The sequence below is a fragment of the Gastrolobium bilobum genome, unplaced genomic scaffold (assembly GCF_033153095.1).
Source record: "Gastrolobium bilobum isolate Gb01-03AN ecotype WA unplaced genomic scaffold, APGP_CSIRO_Gbil_v1 utg21466, whole genome shotgun sequence".
Classification (NCBI taxonomy): domain Eukaryota; kingdom Viridiplantae; phylum Streptophyta; class Magnoliopsida; order Fabales; family Fabaceae; genus Gastrolobium; species Gastrolobium bilobum.
Window position 1 is genome coordinate 124,967 of NW_026895308.1, and position 19,204 is coordinate 144,170.

At 35.3% G+C, this 19,204-nt stretch overlaps 2 protein-coding genes across 6 annotated transcripts; both read left to right on the forward strand.

Moving 5' to 3' along the window:
• Positions 1 to 497: 497 nt before the first annotated feature.
• On the forward strand, positions 498 to 6,709 carry LOC133305087 (protein ALP1-like). Of its 5 annotated transcripts, XM_061505223.1 has the most exons (8): positions 498 to 832; positions 917 to 1,046; positions 2,371 to 2,904; positions 3,004 to 3,229; positions 3,326 to 4,423; positions 4,515 to 5,436; positions 5,568 to 5,799; positions 6,423 to 6,709. In XM_061505223.1, exons 3-5 carry the CDS (start codon positions 2,374 to 2,376, stop codon positions 3,775 to 3,777), a joined length of 1,209 nt encoding a protein of 402 aa, XP_061361207.1. In that variant the 5' UTR covers positions 498 to 832; positions 917 to 1,046; positions 2,371 to 2,373; the 3' UTR covers positions 3,778 to 4,423; positions 4,515 to 5,436; positions 5,568 to 5,799; positions 6,423 to 6,709. The 5 variants fall into 5 exon arrangements, with proteins under 5 accessions (XP_061361207.1, XP_061361204.1, XP_061361223.1 ...); XM_061505220.1 differs by lacking the exon at positions 6,423 to 6,709 and having other exon boundaries at positions 5,568 to 5,933; XM_061505239.1 differs by lacking the exon at positions 6,423 to 6,709 and having other exon boundaries at positions 917 to 1,031; positions 5,568 to 5,933.
• Positions 6,710 to 11,872: 5,163 nt separating this feature from the next.
• On the forward strand, positions 11,873 to 18,671 carry LOC133305077 (protein Iojap, chloroplastic). The gene is made up of 5 exons (XM_061505210.1): positions 11,873 to 12,138; positions 13,269 to 13,395; positions 17,194 to 17,332; positions 17,438 to 17,526; positions 18,067 to 18,671. The coding sequence occupies exons 1-5, from the start codon at positions 11,896 to 11,898 to the stop codon at positions 18,186 to 18,188; spliced, it is 720 nt and encodes a 239-aa protein (XP_061361194.1). The 5' UTR covers positions 11,873 to 11,895; the 3' UTR covers positions 18,189 to 18,671.
• The last annotated feature ends 533 nt before the right edge of the window (positions 18,672 to 19,204 follow it).

A 19,204-nucleotide genomic window follows, 5' to 3' on the forward strand; every position in this document is an offset into this window, starting at 1 on the left:
ATATAATAATAAATGTTATACATATTGATTCACTCGTATTTAAATGTTTAATAACTTAAAAAAAATTAGTATATGTATCGTATAACTTAAAAAATAATGGAAAAGGTTATACTTACTACCTATTTTTCTTACTACCTCTTACTACCAAATCTTAACTGTTGATTTTTGTCAATCTAACGGTTATAATTTATTGTAAATTAATAATTAATTAATAAATATGACCTCATAAATTACAACCGTTAGATTGACGAAAATTAACTATTAAGATTTGGTAGTAACAAGTAGTAAGAAAAATAGATAGTAAGTATAACCTCTCCCAAAAAAATTTATTATATATCAATAGAATCAACGATTAAAATTAAAATATAATTTACTGACCCAATTTAATAACAACCATCATTAACTACTTAGGGGGCGTTTGGTTAACGGATTCTGTGGAGAAAGATAGACAAATGAAAGCAAGACATCTACGGTGACCACGTTTGGTTGGAGTTTGTGTGACACTTTTCCACCTAAATGAGTTGCCTACGTAAGCAAAAAGCATAGGCATCAGCTTCTATTTAGCCGGCGAAGGTTGTCCCTCGGCGATGTGGTATTGTAGAAAAGCTGCCCAAATTGGTCACTGTGCGTCCTAACAATTTACCAGCGTACCCTCACTTTAAGCGCGCAAAGAGAAAATCTCCACCAAATCGAGGTTGCAGAGTTGTTAGACTTGTCACCTCCAAAAGAGCAAGACTTGCACAGATTGGGAAACATGCAAGCGTTTGGATGAGCGAAATATTCTTGACCTTGTTCCTGGTCAGTGAGCACGAAGGTGAACAAACCGTGGGAGGTAACTCGGTGGGACATATTTATTTTTCATCTGTGTTTTGCTGGTGCTTTCTACACAAAGACTGTGTTTTTCCCTTGCATGTAGGTACATCGTGTTTGTGGTTGGAGTAGAGGGTGGCGTCTTCAAGCATCTGTGTCCGACATAGACTATACTCTGTGTTTGTTGTTTGTCGTAGACTACATCATCCACAGCCTCGCCGGTTAGTCTGTGTTTGGTAAGCATCTTCATTTGTATAATTTATCATGTGCCCTTGTGTAGCTGCAAGGAATGATTTGTTCAGCTTACCTGTCATGGTTTTCACAGGGACCCCAATGAAGATGTAATGTCTCGTTGAAAGAAAAAAAACATTGTATGTATGTTAAATAATGCTATACATCCTGTAATTTTTTTCCCCTCTTCCCAAAGATAAATGATTTCACAAAGATTATCCAAACCATCATCAGTACCACTCTTTGGTTTCTTCTTCTCTTAAATAAAAAAAATATTGAACGGAACCATACCCACATGTTCTATTTTGGTGACTACCTATGTACAGAATGGATATTTTGTTATACCTATCTACGAAGAAAGCTACAGAGGAAGTGTCTCGAGGGATTAAATAGGAAGAATAAGTCCAATGTGTACTAAATAAAAAATTATATAAAAGAAGATACAATAAGAACACTGTGGGTATCTTCGGGGCAATAATTTTTTTTTTTATTGAGCACCTTCCCTGTAATGTTCGGGTGGATGAGAGAGGGAGAAAGAGAGAGATGGGTGGCTCAGAAAGTTGTGGAAGTTGCAGAGGTAAGCACCATGGTGGGATGGTCGTGGAGGACTAATTTTTTAATAGGATGTGGGATTCACATGTTCGAAGAGTGGTTTTGGTTGGCACACTGATTTTGTGATGTTTGATTGGTGGGCAAATCAGTTTGGAATTAGGAATTAGGGGCTGTTTGGAATTAGGTGTCCCATAGGCTGCAACTGTACAACTTATATTCTGGGGATTAGCATCTTTTAGTTTGACTTTGATGGTTTCTTTTAAAAAAGATAGAAAATCAAAACATAATCTACAACTTATAATTTGATGTAAGTTTCTGCAGCTTGGTAATTAAAAAAATTCTGCCTTTATCGTGTGTGTTTAAGCATTATTAATAGGGCTCCATATGCCGCCAGAATGATTATTGGAATAGGCATGAGCTGTAATAATAAGAATATACAAAACTAGTCCAACATATTTTTGGAATCAAAGATAGATAGTATTTAGTATATTCAAAGCTGAGTTCATGATGCCCTGTACAGCAGCCAATACCTCTTCATGCCCATCTCCTGACCCATCAAACTAAACCATATAATGTTGACTTGAGTCTTATATTTGGCAGTAGGTCATTTGATGGATAAGTTACTTGATGCCTGGTAGTGTCAACTAACTTCATGATGTAATTATAATGATATACCTTGAAATTTAATTTACTAATTTGTAGTTTCGCTGATCTGCCCTTGTCTTGGGGATGAATTTATTTTTTGTCAACTGATTTAATTTGTCCCTTTCGTGTTAGATCATGGCCCTGGGGGATGAAATGGAGTTTAGTTTCGTTCTTGCACTCATTATGAATTTCCAGTGTTTGAATCAATTGACGATGATGTTAGTCAGTCTGTGTGCTTTGTTAATACGGCATATTCAAACCACAAGACCTAATAGGAGGAGAGTAACCTTGGATCATTGCGGCAGGGCTAGGGTTAGGGAAGTTAACTTCCTTAGAATAGTTCCTATAAGTGACACTGCTTGCATTGAGAATACAAGGATGGACAGAAGGTCTTTTCATAAATTGTGTGAGTTGGTCAAAACAGTTGGGCAGCTTGAACCAACACCTCATATGGGTGTGGAAGAAATGGTGGCAATATTCCTGCACATATTGGCCCATGATGTTAAGAATAGGATTATAAAAAGACAATTCATGAGGTCCGGTGAAACCATCAGTAGGCAGTTCTCAAATGTGTTACTCGCTGTGTTACGATGTCATACTGTTTTGTTGAAACGGCCTGAGCCAGTTGCGGAAACATCGACTGATGAAAGATGGAAGTGGTTCAAGGTAATTCTATTAGTTTACGGTTTAGTTGAAATATGTTTCGTATATTCACCCTACATGCATGTTTGATGTGGTTTTTAATTTTGTGATTTCATATACTAGAATTGTTTGGGTGCTCTTGACGGGACACACATAAAGATAAATCCATTGCAAGCTGACAAGCCAAGATACCGTACTAGGAAGGGTGAAATAGCAACAAATGTGTTAGGGGTTTGTTCTCAGGACGGTCAGTTCATTTTTGTATTGCCTGGGTGGGAGGGGTCAGCTGCAGATTCAAGGGTTCTAAGAGATGCAATCGCGCGGCCGCACGGTTTAAGGGTTCCAAAAGGTTACTGAATTTACCATTTGTATTTGTTATTTATCTGTCCATCATGTTGTATAATAACTAACTACTTTGTTGTTTCCATGATTTCTATTTGTGTAGGTTACTATTACCTGTGTGATGCTAGATACATGAACGGTGAAGGTTTCCTGACACCATATAGAGGACAACGATATCATCTCACTGAATGGAGGCACGGGCCTCAACCAAGGACACCACAAGAATTTTTTAATATGAAGCACTCATCTGCAAGGAATGTCATAGAGCGATGTTTTGGGATGCTGAAAGGGCGTTGGGCAATTGTCAGATCAAAGTCATTTTATCCGGTTAAGACGCAATGCAGGATTATAACAGCTTGTTGCTTGCTTCATAACCACATAAGAAGAGAAATGACAATGGATCCTTTGGAGGCTGATGACGTGGACATGCAGCTAGCTGAAGATGACATTGGCGACAATGAAGTTATAACTCATGTTGAGTCTTCCAATGCATGGACACTCTGGAGGGATGAACTGGCGCATAATATGTTTAACACTTGGAGGAGTCGTGCTTGAGTTGGAGTTTTTTTAACTAGTATTTGCTAATTTATGTTTCTCGGATATTATGTAGTCTTTATTTCGCTTAGGAAACTGGACCCATTGCGATGCTTTTCCTTGTATAATTAAATTTAGTTATGTGTCTATTACGTATCATGTATGACTTAATCATAGATTCTGCAGAATTAGCGTTTACGACCATTTATATCTGTATCTTAATTGTACGCGTAAGGTATTAGTTATGTTGTTATATTTAATAATATAACTTTATCGTATTTTGTAGACCAATACCAGATATTGTCTTTGTTTCATTCACATTATGGCAGAAGGTAGTCAGCAATCACAAAAGCGAATTAATCATACCTGGACCGCTGAAGAGGACAAAGTCCTCGTTGAATGTTTGTCCGAGCTTGGATCATGTTGGAAGGGAGATAATAGCTTTAAAGCAGGATATTCAGCTGCAGTGGAGAAGATGATGCACCTGAGGATCCCTGGTTGTTCCCTCCGGTCAATTCCTCACATCACTTCCAGGGTGAAGTTGCTTAAAAAACAATATAATGCTATTCATGACATGGTTGGAGGAAACGGTGGATCCGGTTTTGGTTGGAATGATGCCAAAAAAATGATTGATGTGGAGAAGGAAATATTCGATGATTGGGTGAAGGTAACATTTTTTTTTTTAAAGCTTTGCATTATTTACAACTTCAATCATAGATTACACTATGTATAATGCAGAACATGTATTGATTGTGCAGAGCCACCATACTGCAAAGGGTCTATACAACAAGCCATTCCCTCACTATGAAGCTTTGGGAATTATATTTGGCAATGATGTGGCTAGTGGAGGTAATTCAGAATGCCCACAAGAGTCAGTTACCCATTTGGAATCACAACATGCTTTTGTTGATGAGAGCGGAAATGTATTTGATGAATACCTAGATCAGTCAGGGGACTACATACCCGCACCATGCCAGGAAACTGAAGTGCCTGAAAATGTAACTGAAGAGCAAGTCGAAGCACCATCTATTTCTGTAGCTAATGCCCGAAAGGGAAAGAAAAGGCAAAGGACCCCAGATCCTGTAGTTGTTGAAGTTGTTGGTGTCATGAATCGTATTTCCCAAAATTACGAGAAAACTACCAATACCATGGATAAGTTGGTGGCTTGCTTTGAACAACAACATGCTGGAAGCAACAGGCGAATGTCTATTATAACTGAGATTGAAAAATTTGAAGATCTTACTATGGAGCAGATGCTACATGTTGCTGTCAAACTGGGCAAGGATAGCAATTTGACGGACATCTTCATGCAATGTGACGATGGAAAAAGGCGGTGCATGTTGTCTGGGTTGTTGTCTGATTACATCTAAGAAAAGACAGCCTTACTTTTTGGATCCAGTAGGAATATATGCATAGACACTGTTTAAGTGTTAACTTTTGGTGTGGTTTCTTTTCCTATTACATGTTGTAAATATCATGCTAAGTATCCTTGTACACACATAGCTGCAGTAGAGTCCTGTTGCAAAAATACTGACTCTTTCTTGTGTAGAATCATTTTTTGATTTTGACAGTAACTAATACAAGTTGCACTCTATTATGGTGAGGGAAAGTGAGTTCCTACACATATTGGCACAAATGATTTGGGACTGGTAACTTGAAAAAAGCTTTCTCAAATGTAAGGTAGGAGCCCTTTCTTTTCCTTCACATTGTACTTCCCAAAGTAATGCATATGCATGCAAGAGTTTTTGTCCTGCATCTGTTACAGTTTATATTAACATAAATGCTTGTCTTTATAATGATTAAATGCGCAGACTTTGGGAATTTTTTGGTGCTGTTACAAAGGCTACAAAGTCCTTTGAAGGGGAGTTCCTACCGAGTCATTCAACTTCAGTTTGGAATATTTGGATCTGCTGCCTGGTAGTACTGATTCTCACCTGGGCCAAAAAAGGAGACAGAATTTAAACTTGAAGCATATACAGATAAAAGAAGGCATTGGGATGCATTTTGGCAGCTGTGTTTGGTTCAATTCGTATAATTTCAGATGTTAGTGTTTAGCAATTATGTAACCTTGTATAAGTATGTCCGATTAGTGACTTTGGTTGATCAAGGAACAGTGTCTTGTCTCACATCTTTATCACAGTGTATCTGTTTCCATGATTTTGCTTGTATTAGTCTGAATATGTCACACTTATGTATTAGGCATTGCCAAAATCCCTTGAATTTTATTGTGCAGACTCCCATCCTTTATGACACTGAATTAATTGGGTTGTTTATGCAATCTTTTGCTTTGATTGGCTATTACATGATTTAGTTCGGGTGGATAAGAAAAAATAAATGTTAGTTTACTATAATAAGCGAATTAATCTTATATTCGATGCTTGGAGCTGTTGTATTCAATTATGAAAGGCTACAAAGCCATCATGGGCCAATGTACTCCATTGGTATTCCCTCTGATCAAATGCATTGAAATCAAAAGAATGCATAGTTCTTCAGTGACTAATTTGTGATAACTATTATTCATTCACATTATATACTGAATTTAAAACAGCAAACCAGATCAAAAGCAGGTCCAATTATTCATTCACATAGGTTGATTCAATTATTCCAGGTTTTTATGTATGACATAGTCAATCATATATGGTCATGATTTATATCTGTACATGCAGGTTCAGTTGTTGGAGTGTACTACATGGTAGTGTGCTGCATGATATGAGCTCAACCATCGTGGAAAGATGTGACAGGGACGACATGGGTGCATGCCTGATATATGGCCTAGTCAGATTCCCTCTGGTTCTGCTTTCAACTAGCTATGGGAACACTGTTGCTTGGGCTGCTTGAAGTTCAAAGTCTTTGGTTATTTTTTGTATTTTGTAGGGTAATGGATCTTTTTCCCTATCATGGCATGTAGGTCGAAACTGTGTTCTGTTAAGATGCTTTCATGTTTTGATGGTTATAGAGGGCTTGCATATGTCGACTATACGCTGATCACTTTCAGTGGGTGCAGAACATGTACTGATGGCAGTGGCTTCCCATTTCTTGGTACAGCATAAGGATTAGTATGGCTTTTATATGCAGCAGAATTTAGCATTTATAGGACAATTACACCATGCTCAATCGGTTACGAGCAAGACTGTACTGAACAAGTATTTGGTTGGTTATAGACGAAAAAAAACTTTTCTGAACAACCTGTGTTTCTGTTTATGTGAAGAAGATAAAGAAACAAATTTAAAGCTAACCATAACTGCAATCATAATTAGTTAAAAAACAAAAAAAAAAATACAGCAAATTTTGCTGTCATACACGTGTGAAAACAGAAAACAGCAGTGACAAGAATTTGGAACTGAATCCAATTCCCTAATATATTAAAATAACAACAATTACAAGGTTTCATATGTAGCAGAAAACAGAAAATTACAGTGACAAGAAATTAATGTCAATGCAGGAAAAATAAGCTAGTGTGGAACACATTTGAGAGGTTCCACTCTCTCCCTATCCCAAAAGGGCCCAAGCAACTCTTGAAGGTTGCAACTAATATCCTTCCATGCTCAGCACTCTTTCTTGAAGGTTGCAACTCTTTTAGAAGGCAGTAGAGTGGGTATTCCAATAATTCTTTATCTAATTATCTGTTCTTCCAGTGTCTTCATCTATTTGCACCATTTCTGAGTAGATATGCCAGATTATTTATAAGAAGTGCTTCTTCGGCAACAAAGATTCTTTCTCATGTTCTTCTGAGGTTGACCCACGTCATGACCAATTATGGTTTGCCACCCACCCTACTGCTTCAAGCATTTCCAACTCTGCAGCAAAAAGTAACATTCAAATTTTGGGAGTCAGCTCCAAGCAATTCCATTTATGCAGCAAAAAGTAACATTCAAATTTTAGTAGCCTGCTTCTTGGGATTAAAAAAATCATGCAATAACGACCATGATGATGTTGACCCAAAACCAATGTTTTTTTTTTTGGTTCTCAATTGTTGCTTGCCACAGCCCACAAGTTCTCACTTGAAGCGATTATAATTTTAAAATAAAAAGGGGTACATCCCACATTTATTCAAGGAACATGGCATAAAAGTGAATCTTTTCATGCGACCCTATCTTTATTTAAAACCTATCAATATCATATTTGAGTCAGGACTACCAGCACACCACCAAGATGTAAAAGATGAGGGAAGAATACTATATACAATATTGTACTCTGAAAGACGAGCAATAACTGAATATCACTATTAAGTTATTCTTGGAATGCAGCAACTGTTTAGAGGATCCAATACTTACATAATAAGATAAATTAAGGCTCATTTTCACAAGTATTTGGTCAATATTTCAATTCTAATTAAAGGTATACACTATAGGCACATGCTAGCTAAGTTAGTACTAAACAGGCTAGCTAACCCAGGTTCCAACCTTCTTTTATCACTATATTAACTTTCAGGTTAGTTTACTGAGACAATATATAAAACCCCAAGTGATCTAATTAAAGGTATACACTATAGGCACAGATTCAAGATGGATCAGGATTCACAAATTTAAATATCTAAGGTTTTAAAACATAACAGGACAAACTTGAAAGTTTTAAATTGAAATATAGATCTAAGAACATCAAGTATAAAAATCTAAACATTAAGTTAATAACTAATAAAGCTGTCCATACTACAAAGTAACATCCGCATGAATATATGCTATTAAACACTACAGTTGCTCCATTGTAAAAGTGATTATTCAAATAACCTCACTTTTAACAGAATAGCAACATCTTGGTCCTTTAAATAAATAAATAAAACTTTTTAAGGTCCTATGTGCGAAATAAAGTCAAACTCAGTCCTTCAAGGATGTATTGGGGTTAATGTAGAGGTCATAGATTCAATTCTCAGCAAATTCCAATTTACATGTTAGGGTTATATAAAATTAAGGAAAATGATTAATCAGAATTTATTCAAGGACTCATTCTAGATGAATTGATTGGAGCTCAACCGAGGGCTGCTTGATTGACAAACTGTACTTGTAATATTCTTCAAGCAATTAGAATAAATTAAGATGTAGACTAGGGTAATTCACTTATTGTGCTTCATCCTACAGCCTCTCTCTCTCTCTCTCTCTCTCTCTCTCTCTCATTTTTCTAAACCCGTAGCAATATATATTCTGCCCTTTGACCAGCCACAGCTCAATTAGAAGGAAAACTAAAGATTTGGAAACAGTTTATATATTTTTCCCACACTTCCATAAAATTTAATAGAATATTTACAAATTAGTTTCAATTCTATCTAACCAGGTTTAAAATAAGTTTTTAAGCCAGTAAGTTAACACTTTCTTTTTTCATTCACAACCAGTATAGCCTTGAGATCTCTCTTCACTGAAAAGGGGAAAGAAAGGGGTAAAAGTCAATAAGAAAATGGGAGTAAACAAATGAAAAGGGTACCAATAATCAGTAAAAGCTAGATAACACACATTACTGATTATCATTGATTAGTAAACAATAAAAATTAACTTCATAAATACATTCATAATGCTTATCAAACTAATTATATACATCAGTAAGTAAGAATTAGTATAACATTTACTAGCGAGAACAAACTTCAAATGCCTTCAGATCATATACATTCATAATGCATATCAAACTAATTATATCAGGTAGTTAGCAAATGCATTAACTACATGTGGAACCTAAACAATACCACAAAAGAGCAAAATATTAGTCTAAACCGGTAAGATAAAAGAAATGATAATCCTACACAACATTCATGTGTTATTATCTTTTTTTTTTTCTTTTTTTTATACTTCTGGGTTTCCACCATTCTCGGTGCTTACGAAGATCTTCCTCCCAAAAAAGGTTTCACAACCACAACATTCGAAAAGATAACCAAAAAACAATACAGACGATAGAAAAATTCATGGCTAAACAAGATGTTTCAGCTGTACACAAGAGGATTAACATCCCTTACCTTTGTATGCTGGCAGCTTCCAGATCCCAAAATATGCACAACACCGTTCCAATCGACGACACCGCCCTAATGTCCAAGCTCGGTTGTGGGGGTTGAGTGAGGGTTAAGACCACAGGCTGACAATGGAGGAGTGATGTCCAACGAATTTGAAAGGAGAGACACATAGAAAACTAGAGATGGTCACCGACTTTGGTAGGAGAGACAGAGATATGGACGAGGGAGGATAGATATCTTGAAATTCAAAAATTATAAAGGGGTTAATTTGGTAATTTTCGTAATACCAACTTGTTTTCTCCGTCTATATCTTACCTCCAACCAAACATAGATTTCATAAAACTTACCTAATTTCCCCGGTAAATTTTTTTCCAACCAAACAACTTTTTTTTACATTTTCCTACCTATCTCACTTTCTAACCATTTCCTTATCAATTACATTTATCTAGTATTCAAAAAATTTCTCCTCAACCAAACACCTAAAGAAATTCTAGTTCCACACTATACGTGTTGAGTTCAAACTTTAAAGCAACAAGTTATACAGATTACAGAAAGCCGTTGTCAATAAAAAAAAATACTCACAACAAATTTTGTTCAAGAGTGAAGAGTTTATCTAAGAAAAAAGGTATGTCTTTGAACACCAAATAAATTTTGTGGAGAGAAAATTAAAATTATATTAATATGATTTCTGATTCATTGATCATAGAATATGCAGTATATTTTACATAAAATTATTGGGTCTAGTCGGACCTTCAAGTCAATTGCAGAAACGTAGAAAGAAGATGTAAAAACTCAGAGGACATTAGTCCAGAATCAAACTTCCACAATAAGAATAATGAGTTACAATAGTCAAACTTTCTTAGTCTTTCACTAGAGGTACAATCAAGATTCACCAAGTATGGTGATAACATCAAACATCCCTAAAGAGGTCTAACACTCAAACATTTCTTTAGAGGTACTCTCAAATAATCAAGCATCACCTATAATGGTGGTAATCTCAAACTTCCCTATAGAGGTCTCACTCAAACTTCTCCCTAGAAGTATTCAGTCAGATTCTTTCTCTCATGGAGGATTTCTTCATCTCACTTTGTTGATCTCATCTCTTCCTCTATTTATAGATGGCTAGAAGGGATAGTTCTTCCTCATTTAGTGTGAAGGATTTCAATACAACTCTTCGTTCTCCCACGAAGTCCTTTCATTTTTTCATGAAACCTTTTCATTCTTCCATGAATTGAAATTTGTATCTAATTAAGGAGAAATAATCCAACAAAAATTACTCATTAAATTTATTTTTTATAATAAAATCTGAAACATATTAAAAAAAATATGTTTATTCTTTAATATTTTAGTAATCATATATCCAAAAGTTGAATTTCACCCTAATATTAAAAGTAAATTCTCTTACTTCTTATCCAATTTTTATTTTTATTTTTTAAAGGGTTCAATGGTCGAACCTCTGAAAAAAAATCAATGTTTTACTATGTAATATAACCAAAAATAAAATATATATTTTAAATCAATTATAAAGAGCAAGATCCTTTTACATCCATATAATTAACACTTTCAATCTTAATTGTTGATCCTAATTAAATTTATTAGATTTAATTTATTAAAAATGTAAGTTATTAAGTACAAGCGCATTAATAACTAAGATTGAGTATTAATTTTTTTATACTTACCCTGATATAGTTAATTATGTTCCAAATATAAATTTTCCTCTCCTACACTCACTTTTTATTTTATATTTTTTTATAAATCCATTTTCTTGCAATATTACCACCTCTAAGCCACTTTCAAACTCAAACTTTAGAAATGAAAAAAAAGCTAGGATATTCTAACTAACAATTTTTTACCACTCTACTACCATTTTAATCACCATTGGATTAAAGGAAAAGTTGAATGAAGAGAGAGAAAAAAAAATAACTTTTGAATCCAATAGTGATTAAAGTGGTAGTGGAGTGGTAGTAGAAAAAATTGGTAGTAGCCTACCTCATGACAAAAATAAATAAATAAACTCATAGATTCCTAGAATTCGGTTTAGAGTTGATACTTCAACCAAAAAAAAATAAAATTGTTGAATTCTTCTTTTGAATGTAAAAAGAAAAAGAAAAAAATTACAGACGTGGAGAGTATAACATATCGTAATCTGTTTCTCATTCCATTTCCTATCTTTTGTTTCGTAAAAAATATCTTTTTTGCCGCGACAAATGCTATCATCATCCACTCTCCTATCATTCGCCGGAGCCGGTGCCGGAGTTCCGGTGAGCTTTCCCGGCGAACTGGGTCATACCGAAACCAAGTGTTCTTCAAAACCCAGAAATGTTTTCAGCTTCTCGTGCATAAAGGGGCTTCCTTTACGACAGCATAACATCAATGGTTTGAATTTGAAAGGAAGGAACTCACTGTTGACCTTTGCATTCGGTAAAGAAGCTGAGGACAACTTTTTCTCGGTATAATATGACAATATTATTGATTGAGTTTCCTCCTTCTAGTTTTTTTTTTATATTTTTTATTTTTATGTTGGTTAGTTTAATTTAGTTTTCAAGTTTGATCTTTTTGAGAAGATTGTAAAATGTTGAGGAAATAATATTATTACAACTGAGACAATTTGGATAACATTGCAATACCCTTTTTTTTTTTAGTTAAAAAATGAAATATTGTGGGGTTCAGTTTAGATTTTGGGTTCCATGGAAAGTGAAGTATTGATAGCATACTTTCATAAACTATGTTGATTAATGCAATTTAGAAAATCTTGAGGACCCCGCTTTTTTTTTTCTTTTTCCTTTTCCTTTCCTATATAGCTGCTCTTCTTTGGTAAAGTCCATTATCATACATTCATATTTTATCATGTATGTGTGGATATAGAATGAGATTTTTAAGGTTTTCTGCTTAGGTGTACATATCTAATTACAATTTTAAGGTTTATACCTTATTATTTAGGAGTTCGGTTCGAGCACTGTCTAACCCATATAGGAGATGACTCTCCCAATACCATTTTGTGCTCGAACTCGAGACTGGACTTTAAGTTTTAACTTTAACTAGTTTAGTTCCACCATTCCACCCTGATTTTTGAGGGAACAAAAATTGTGTCTTTGATGGAAAAAGAGAGGGAATAGATCACCATGACTTCCTTTCTCTTCCTATCCATTTTTAAACTCCCAAACAAGGAACTTTTTCCTCTTCCCCTCAATAACTGTCATCCAAACACAAGGTTAAGGTGAATATCTAGGAATTTCATTCTTTTGTCATCATTCTCTTTTACTTTGGGCAATGCTGTCTATTAGAGACAATATTTTCATCATTATATATTCTGGTCTTGAAGATAATGTACATTATGTTCATACCTGTATGTTAACTACGAAAATTGAGAATATGGAATCAGTGCCTTTTATGTGATTGTTTTGCTCATGTTATTCATTTGTGTTGAATTAATTTATAATCACAATGGTTCATACTTGCATCAAATTTCAACTGGCTACTTTTCTAAATAAATTCAGAGACTTCTATAATTTTTTTCTTGTGAATTGTGATTCATGATCCTCTAAGGGTACATAAGTAACATAAACCATGTACTTCGCAGGATATAAGTGAAGAAACTGATGATATGTATGATGAATTATTTAACAAATATGGAAAAGTGGTATTTAGTAGAAAAGACCGAAAGCCTGCTAGTGCAGAGGTTGATGATGATGCCGAAAGCCTATCATGTAAGCTGAAAAGCAGTTTTGTTAAAGAATTTGCTTCCACCTTGTTTACATTTCTTGCACAAACTGTCTTTTTTAACATTTTATGGCTTATATCAGGTTTCTTCTTAAATTTTAGAAGAATCTGAAGGACTGTAAATTTCACGAGATTCTTGTAAAGGAATTTAGAATTAAATGACCTCTCTAAAGAATTCGGTTTTGAACAGAACAAAATGGCGTCGCTTGATTTATGTAGCTGAACCCCCTAGTGGGAAACGGCTTTTGTGGTTGTTGTTGTAAAAAGATTAACTGCTTGAAGCTTTCATGTGGTGCTTCTAGCAAATGCTACTTCTTATAAACCTCTAATCTTGGTCAGCAGTAAATTTCTCCTGGAACTGTCTACAGGGTAATTTTTTTAAGAACAAACACTAATACATCTTTTTTAAGCAACAGTTTTATAGGCCTCTGGCAGACATTGGTAAGATGTAAAGTATTGAAAGACTATACATTTCTATAGTTTATAAGTAGGTTTTTTTAATTATTTTTTTATTAATATGGGTTAAGGAGATTATGCATGCTGAAAAGCATGAAGATTCTGCTAGAATATGGTCTTGTTTAGTTGTCTAGTAGTTTTGTCACATAAATAGAGAATACTGGTTAAGCAAATTCATGCAGAAGGAAAATAGGGAATACTATATGCTGCTGTGGGGCTGTAAAGGGAAGTGGATGCACATGAATAGCCTGACCTGGCTGCAATTTAGGTAGGGGATTGGAGCCTTATTTATATAAACAAGCTAAGCTCCAGCTTTGTAACCGGACTCATAGACTTTTTAGATATTTTTAATTTGTATTGCATATCTTCAAAGATTTTTATTGATATGGTTTTGTAACTGATAAATATAACTGTTATCATGTGTGTTTGTAAACGAGTCATGCTACTTACTAACTGTTGCAGTCACAACTTCACACATGCCTCCGTCTGAGTTTAGATGTCCCCACTCCAACATATTCCTGTTAAGTATAGATTGAGCCATGTGTGCAGTTCTGTGCAATTCTGGCTTCAGTGTTGAGTAAGTAGCTCTTCCTTCTATAAATATTATATTAATATGTGAGCACAGGTAATATATGCCGGTTTATTTTTCCTGTTTTAAACTATATAGCAAATATTGAACTTTTCTAGCCAGGATTGAATTTTGATTGTATGTAAATGAAACAAGCTTGAAATTTTATCCAAAAAAAAAAAAGAAAAGAAAAGAGAGAGAGAAAGAGAGACAAGCTTGAAGCTCAGCTTTTGTACTTGGATTTGGTCTTAAACCAAAATATGAAGCATCCTTGAATTGCCACCTAAGGTTTAAGTGGTGTAGGAGCAAGAAATTTGAGGTTCAGCTTAGACTTATATGATTATCAGAAGCTGACTGAATGTGTAAGATATGATGGAAAAGCTGGAGATTGATTACTCATTTAGACTAAAATAAAGAAAAAGAACATAAATTGTTACCAAAAAAAGAAAAAGAAAAAGAACATAAATTATGTACACTTCACATGTAGGTTGCCTATACCTGAGTACTGGACCTAGAGCTCAATTGATGGAAAACTTTATAAAAAGAATAGAGTTGCTGGAAATTCTTGGTGAAATTGATTGTAAATTTTTAAATTTCAATTGAGTCAAAATCTCTTTTAAGCAAAGCTTGTGAAATCAGTAGGTATCCCCTGTAAAGGTTGTGCTGGAGAAAACAATTAAGGGGAATTTTCAGACATCATAACAAAATATTAAAACAAAATAAACTGAACATTGAGCTTACTGTGGCTCAACAGAATGTTACCTTCGCTGTTAATCTAATGCGGCTGAACAGCGGCATACTATCTGATTATCAACTACACAAGCCTATTCAAAATTTGTGAGGTTAAATGTCACCCAATATGTGGCAATTCAATGTCAAGTCTTGCTAGTTTCCTTGAGAATTCTTTAATGGATCTACTGCTGCATCTGCATGCATCCTTCACCTAACATGTATGTTAGAAAAGTCTAATATATTAACGTGACCCTTCCTTAATAGCTTGAGCTTTTAGTTGAGATAGTTGCTTGATATGGTATTAGAGTCAACGGTTGATTGACTTGTGTGAACTGAGTATTTGGATATGGTGTTTCGTGTCCAGGTTGATATTGTGTGGGGGGGGCGTGTCAAAGAAATATATAATATAAAACCATTAATGTGACCTTCGCCTAACAACTTAAGCTTTTTGGTGTGTTAGAGAAGGTGGGCCTGTGCATTATCTACCTTTCAAGTCCCATGTGTTCTTGAGCAAGAGGGTGTGTTAGAGAAGTCTAATATAAAACCATTAACATAGCCCTTAGTAGCTCGAGCTTTTAGGTGAGATGATTGTTTAATAATGTAACTCCTAGATGCTTGAGGACTTATTCGAAGGGCTGATTTGAACCTTCTCAAGGGAGAGGAACTTGACGAATTTCTCCAGAGGAAGTAACGCCACAGGGACTGGACATGAAGAATGATCCAGGCTAGGTAGCAGGCAAAGACTATGGTCAAGATTGGACTTAGAAGCGGTGGAAGAAGCTTGACATTCTTCTGTTCTTTGGAGAGGATTATGTATAGGTCAATTGGGTGGAGCACTACTTTCAGTTGAAGGGGGTTTTGGTAGAGGAGGGGTTATAAGCTACAATGGTAGCCATGGAAGGTCGAGTCCTATCATGGTTTGAGTGGTGGCAATTCTATGCCCAAAATCGTCATGGACAGAGTTCAAAGAGGCAACGATTTGGAGGTTTCATGCCACGATGATGCAGAACCCTTATGAGTTATTGTTAGGGCTGAAGCAGACAACCACAATAGAGGAATACCAGGAACATTTTGAGCTATATGTGAGTTCTTTGCGAGTTTAAAGAATGGGAATTTTTGGGCAGTGAAGGAGTGACTATGTACTGAAGTTACTGTCGTCCAAATCAGCAACATATAAAGCTGACACTTGGCTACCTGCGCTGGCTAACCCACAAGCAGGAGGCTCAGTGATGGATTCTGCAAGACTTGCAGGAGAAGATAAAGAAGGGGTTGTGTTTTAAGTGTGATAAGAGATATAGTCCTGATCATGTGTGTCAAAACAAAAAATTTGCAATAATGTTAAATTTGGCACAAAGAGGAGGTGTTTGGGCTGCTGGGATAGGATAGGCTGCTAAATTTCTCCTCGAGGACAAGGTTTGAGGGGAGTTTTGTTAGGACCTCTTGCAAGTCTGCTCAACAGAAACTTAGGAGTTACTGGGTAAATAGAAATACAAGGGGAGTGGGGGAATCAGTTAGGATAGTTGGGAATTGATTGAGAGAGGTAGTTAGAGGAGAGCCCAGGTCTCTCGAATATCTGGAACAACAGGATTAGTGCTTCTGCACTATCTTTCTATCTTCACTCTTGCATGTCTGGTCTTGTATTCCGTTGATGCAGCTCCAGAGATTGAGATTTCCAGTCAATAAACACTATTTTTCTTTTTATATTCTGGTCCAGTTCTATCAGTCTTCTCAGTCGCGATGCTGAATCATTGATTCTTGTTTTTTGTTTATTTAATTTCTCTATTACCTGTAGATTCAGTACCATCTAATCCTTCCTCTGTTAGATTTTGTTATTTTCCTCTTAATAGAAACATAATATCTCGATTAATCCCTTGTTGTCTCTAAAATATTGTTCTTTATACTTTGCATGTTCAACAGTGAGAAAATTTTGTTCAGTTACTTTCTGTTTATATGAATCTGCTCTAGATAGAGAAAGAATTATATTTCTATGTATCAAGTACCATCTAATTGTTAACTGCCGTGTATGTAGTTGCTGTGGAAATGGCCAAGGTTGCAAGTGATGTTAAAGCAGCAGATATAAGGGTCTTGTTTGTGAAGCCAATAGTTTACTGGACTCGATTTTTTATCATAGCTACCGCATTTTCTCGTCCCCAGATTGATGCTATTGGGTAAGATCTTCGTAATTGATATTTCTATATTTAGCTGGCAATGCTTGAGGATTTTTCTTTTCTGTGCTAAAAGCAGGATATATTTATTTTTATGTTGTATTTTAGGTCCAGAATTAGAGATTTAGCTGAGAAGAAATATGGAAAATTTCCAACCGGAGACTCAAAACCCAACTCATGGACCCTGTTGGATTTTGGTAAGTGATTTTATGCCATAATAATAGCATGATAGAATTTCTTTTATCACTTAACTGAAGACTAAAGTTTTAGGTGCCATCATATTCCAGTCTCCCTTGAAACAGGTGCTATGTGCACTTCCACCTAAGTTGACTCAAATGGATACTTGTCCTTTATTTACTATAGAACATCACCAAGTTCGCAATCAATACAATAAAAATCTCTCCCTATTGAACCCCGACTAGCAAGGGCAGGGGTTAGGACAATCATGCATACGGCTTTATCCTTGTATATTTGCAACAATACAATAAAGCCCTTTAATTCTTTTACCAAAGAAATCCCTTGAGGTTGCACGTTGGACTTCTAGAAGATGTATCAAAGATACCCCAGCAAATCAACAAGATTCTGCCCTGTTTGCTCCAACCAAATCCTTTTAAACCATTCAACAAATATTGATTCAAATTCCAAAAGCCTTAGGATTTGATATTCATAATGTATGGTAGCCTTTTTTTAAATACTTTCTGATCCAGGTTATCCTTGTGATTGTTTCTTGATCACAGGTGATGTTGTTGTCCACATCTTTCTTCCCCCACAGAGAGCTTTCTACAATTTGGAAGAATTTTATGGTAATGCAACACAAATAGAGCTGCCTTTTGAAAATCAACCACCATTTCGCAGTTGAGGGGGCCTTTGTTTTGTTGGGAAATTAAAAAAATTCAAGATGATGTTGATAGTTGATGGCCTGCTAGCTTTGAGAAGGCCAATTATTGCTGCCAACTTTGGTTTGTTTACATGAGTATGGTGTAAACAGTTCAGTGTGCTTATCAGCACAAGACATTGAGCTTTCTTTTAGCTGGGATGGGAGTGGAAGGGAAATGGATCAGAAGTTTATTTCTCAACTTTCACATTTGAGTGGTAAACTGTGTATTCAATGGATTTGCATAAAGAAAGGCTCCGGGAGAAGAAGGGGGAATTAGTAAACTAGTTCAGAGTTGTTTGAATTCATCAACTGGTTCTGTGAATCTCTATGTATTTGGTTTAGTTTGAAAATATTTATAGTTTGTCTGAAATTTGGTTTCGAACTATTTTAATATCAGGTAGTGTTTGCGAAAATCTTGGTGTGTTTTTTTATTTTTATTTCAAAAAAGAAGCCTTGGAGCAAGTGTCTAGGTTGCCTTTGCGATACAAAGATAATGAAACCTTTGTGGATTGGGATTTGCCCTTTTCTATTTCAAAAAAGGTATTAAAGGACAAAGTACACAAGAAATTTTATTTATTGAAAGGACCTTTTTGTCATATTTTTTCTAAATTAGTTTGAACTCCAAAAGTGAAAACATATGGGTTGAATGTCTCTAATGTTATAAGAGATAAAATTATTTTTTACACATATATAAAAGTGCGCGAAGTTAATGTGAGGCTATGGGAAGAGTAGAGAGAGAAAAAGAAAATATGAATTTCATATATATATATATATATATATATATATGGGTTGTTATTTATGCAATTGCTGTAGAAAGCAGTTTTTGCAGCTAACACAAAAAGTGTGGGCCCCACGCGATTTAAAAAAAACCTAGGATCTGCATGCAGATCTTGGCTTTTATAACTGTTATTGTACATACAACAGTTGCAGGAATGATTATGCCATATGTGTGTGTGTGATTATTGTTTATCATGTTATAAGAGAAACACAGAGAGAAA

Coding starts and splice junctions, on each gene's coding strand:
- LOC133305077 (XM_061505210.1), top strand. CDS start 11,896: ATGCTATCATCATCCACTCTCCTATCATTCGCCGGAGCCGGTGCCGGA. Junction 12,139..13,268: donor CTGAGGACAACTTTTTCTCG/GTATAATATGAC, acceptor TGTACTTCGCAG/GATATAAGTGAAGAAACTGA. Junction 17,527..18,066: donor ATGGACCCTGTTGGATTTTG/GTAAGTGATTTT, acceptor TCTTGATCACAG/GTGATGTTGTTGTCCACATC.
- LOC133305087 (XM_061505223.1), top strand. CDS start 2,374: ATGGCCCTGGGGGATGAAATGGAGTTTAGTTTCGTTCTTGCACTCATT. Junction 2,905..3,003: donor AAAGATGGAAGTGGTTCAAG/GTAATTCTATTA, acceptor TTCATATACTAG/AATTGTTTGGGTGCTCTTGA. Junction 3,230..3,325: donor CGGTTTAAGGGTTCCAAAAG/GTTACTGAATTT, acceptor CTATTTGTGTAG/GTTACTATTACCTGTGTGAT.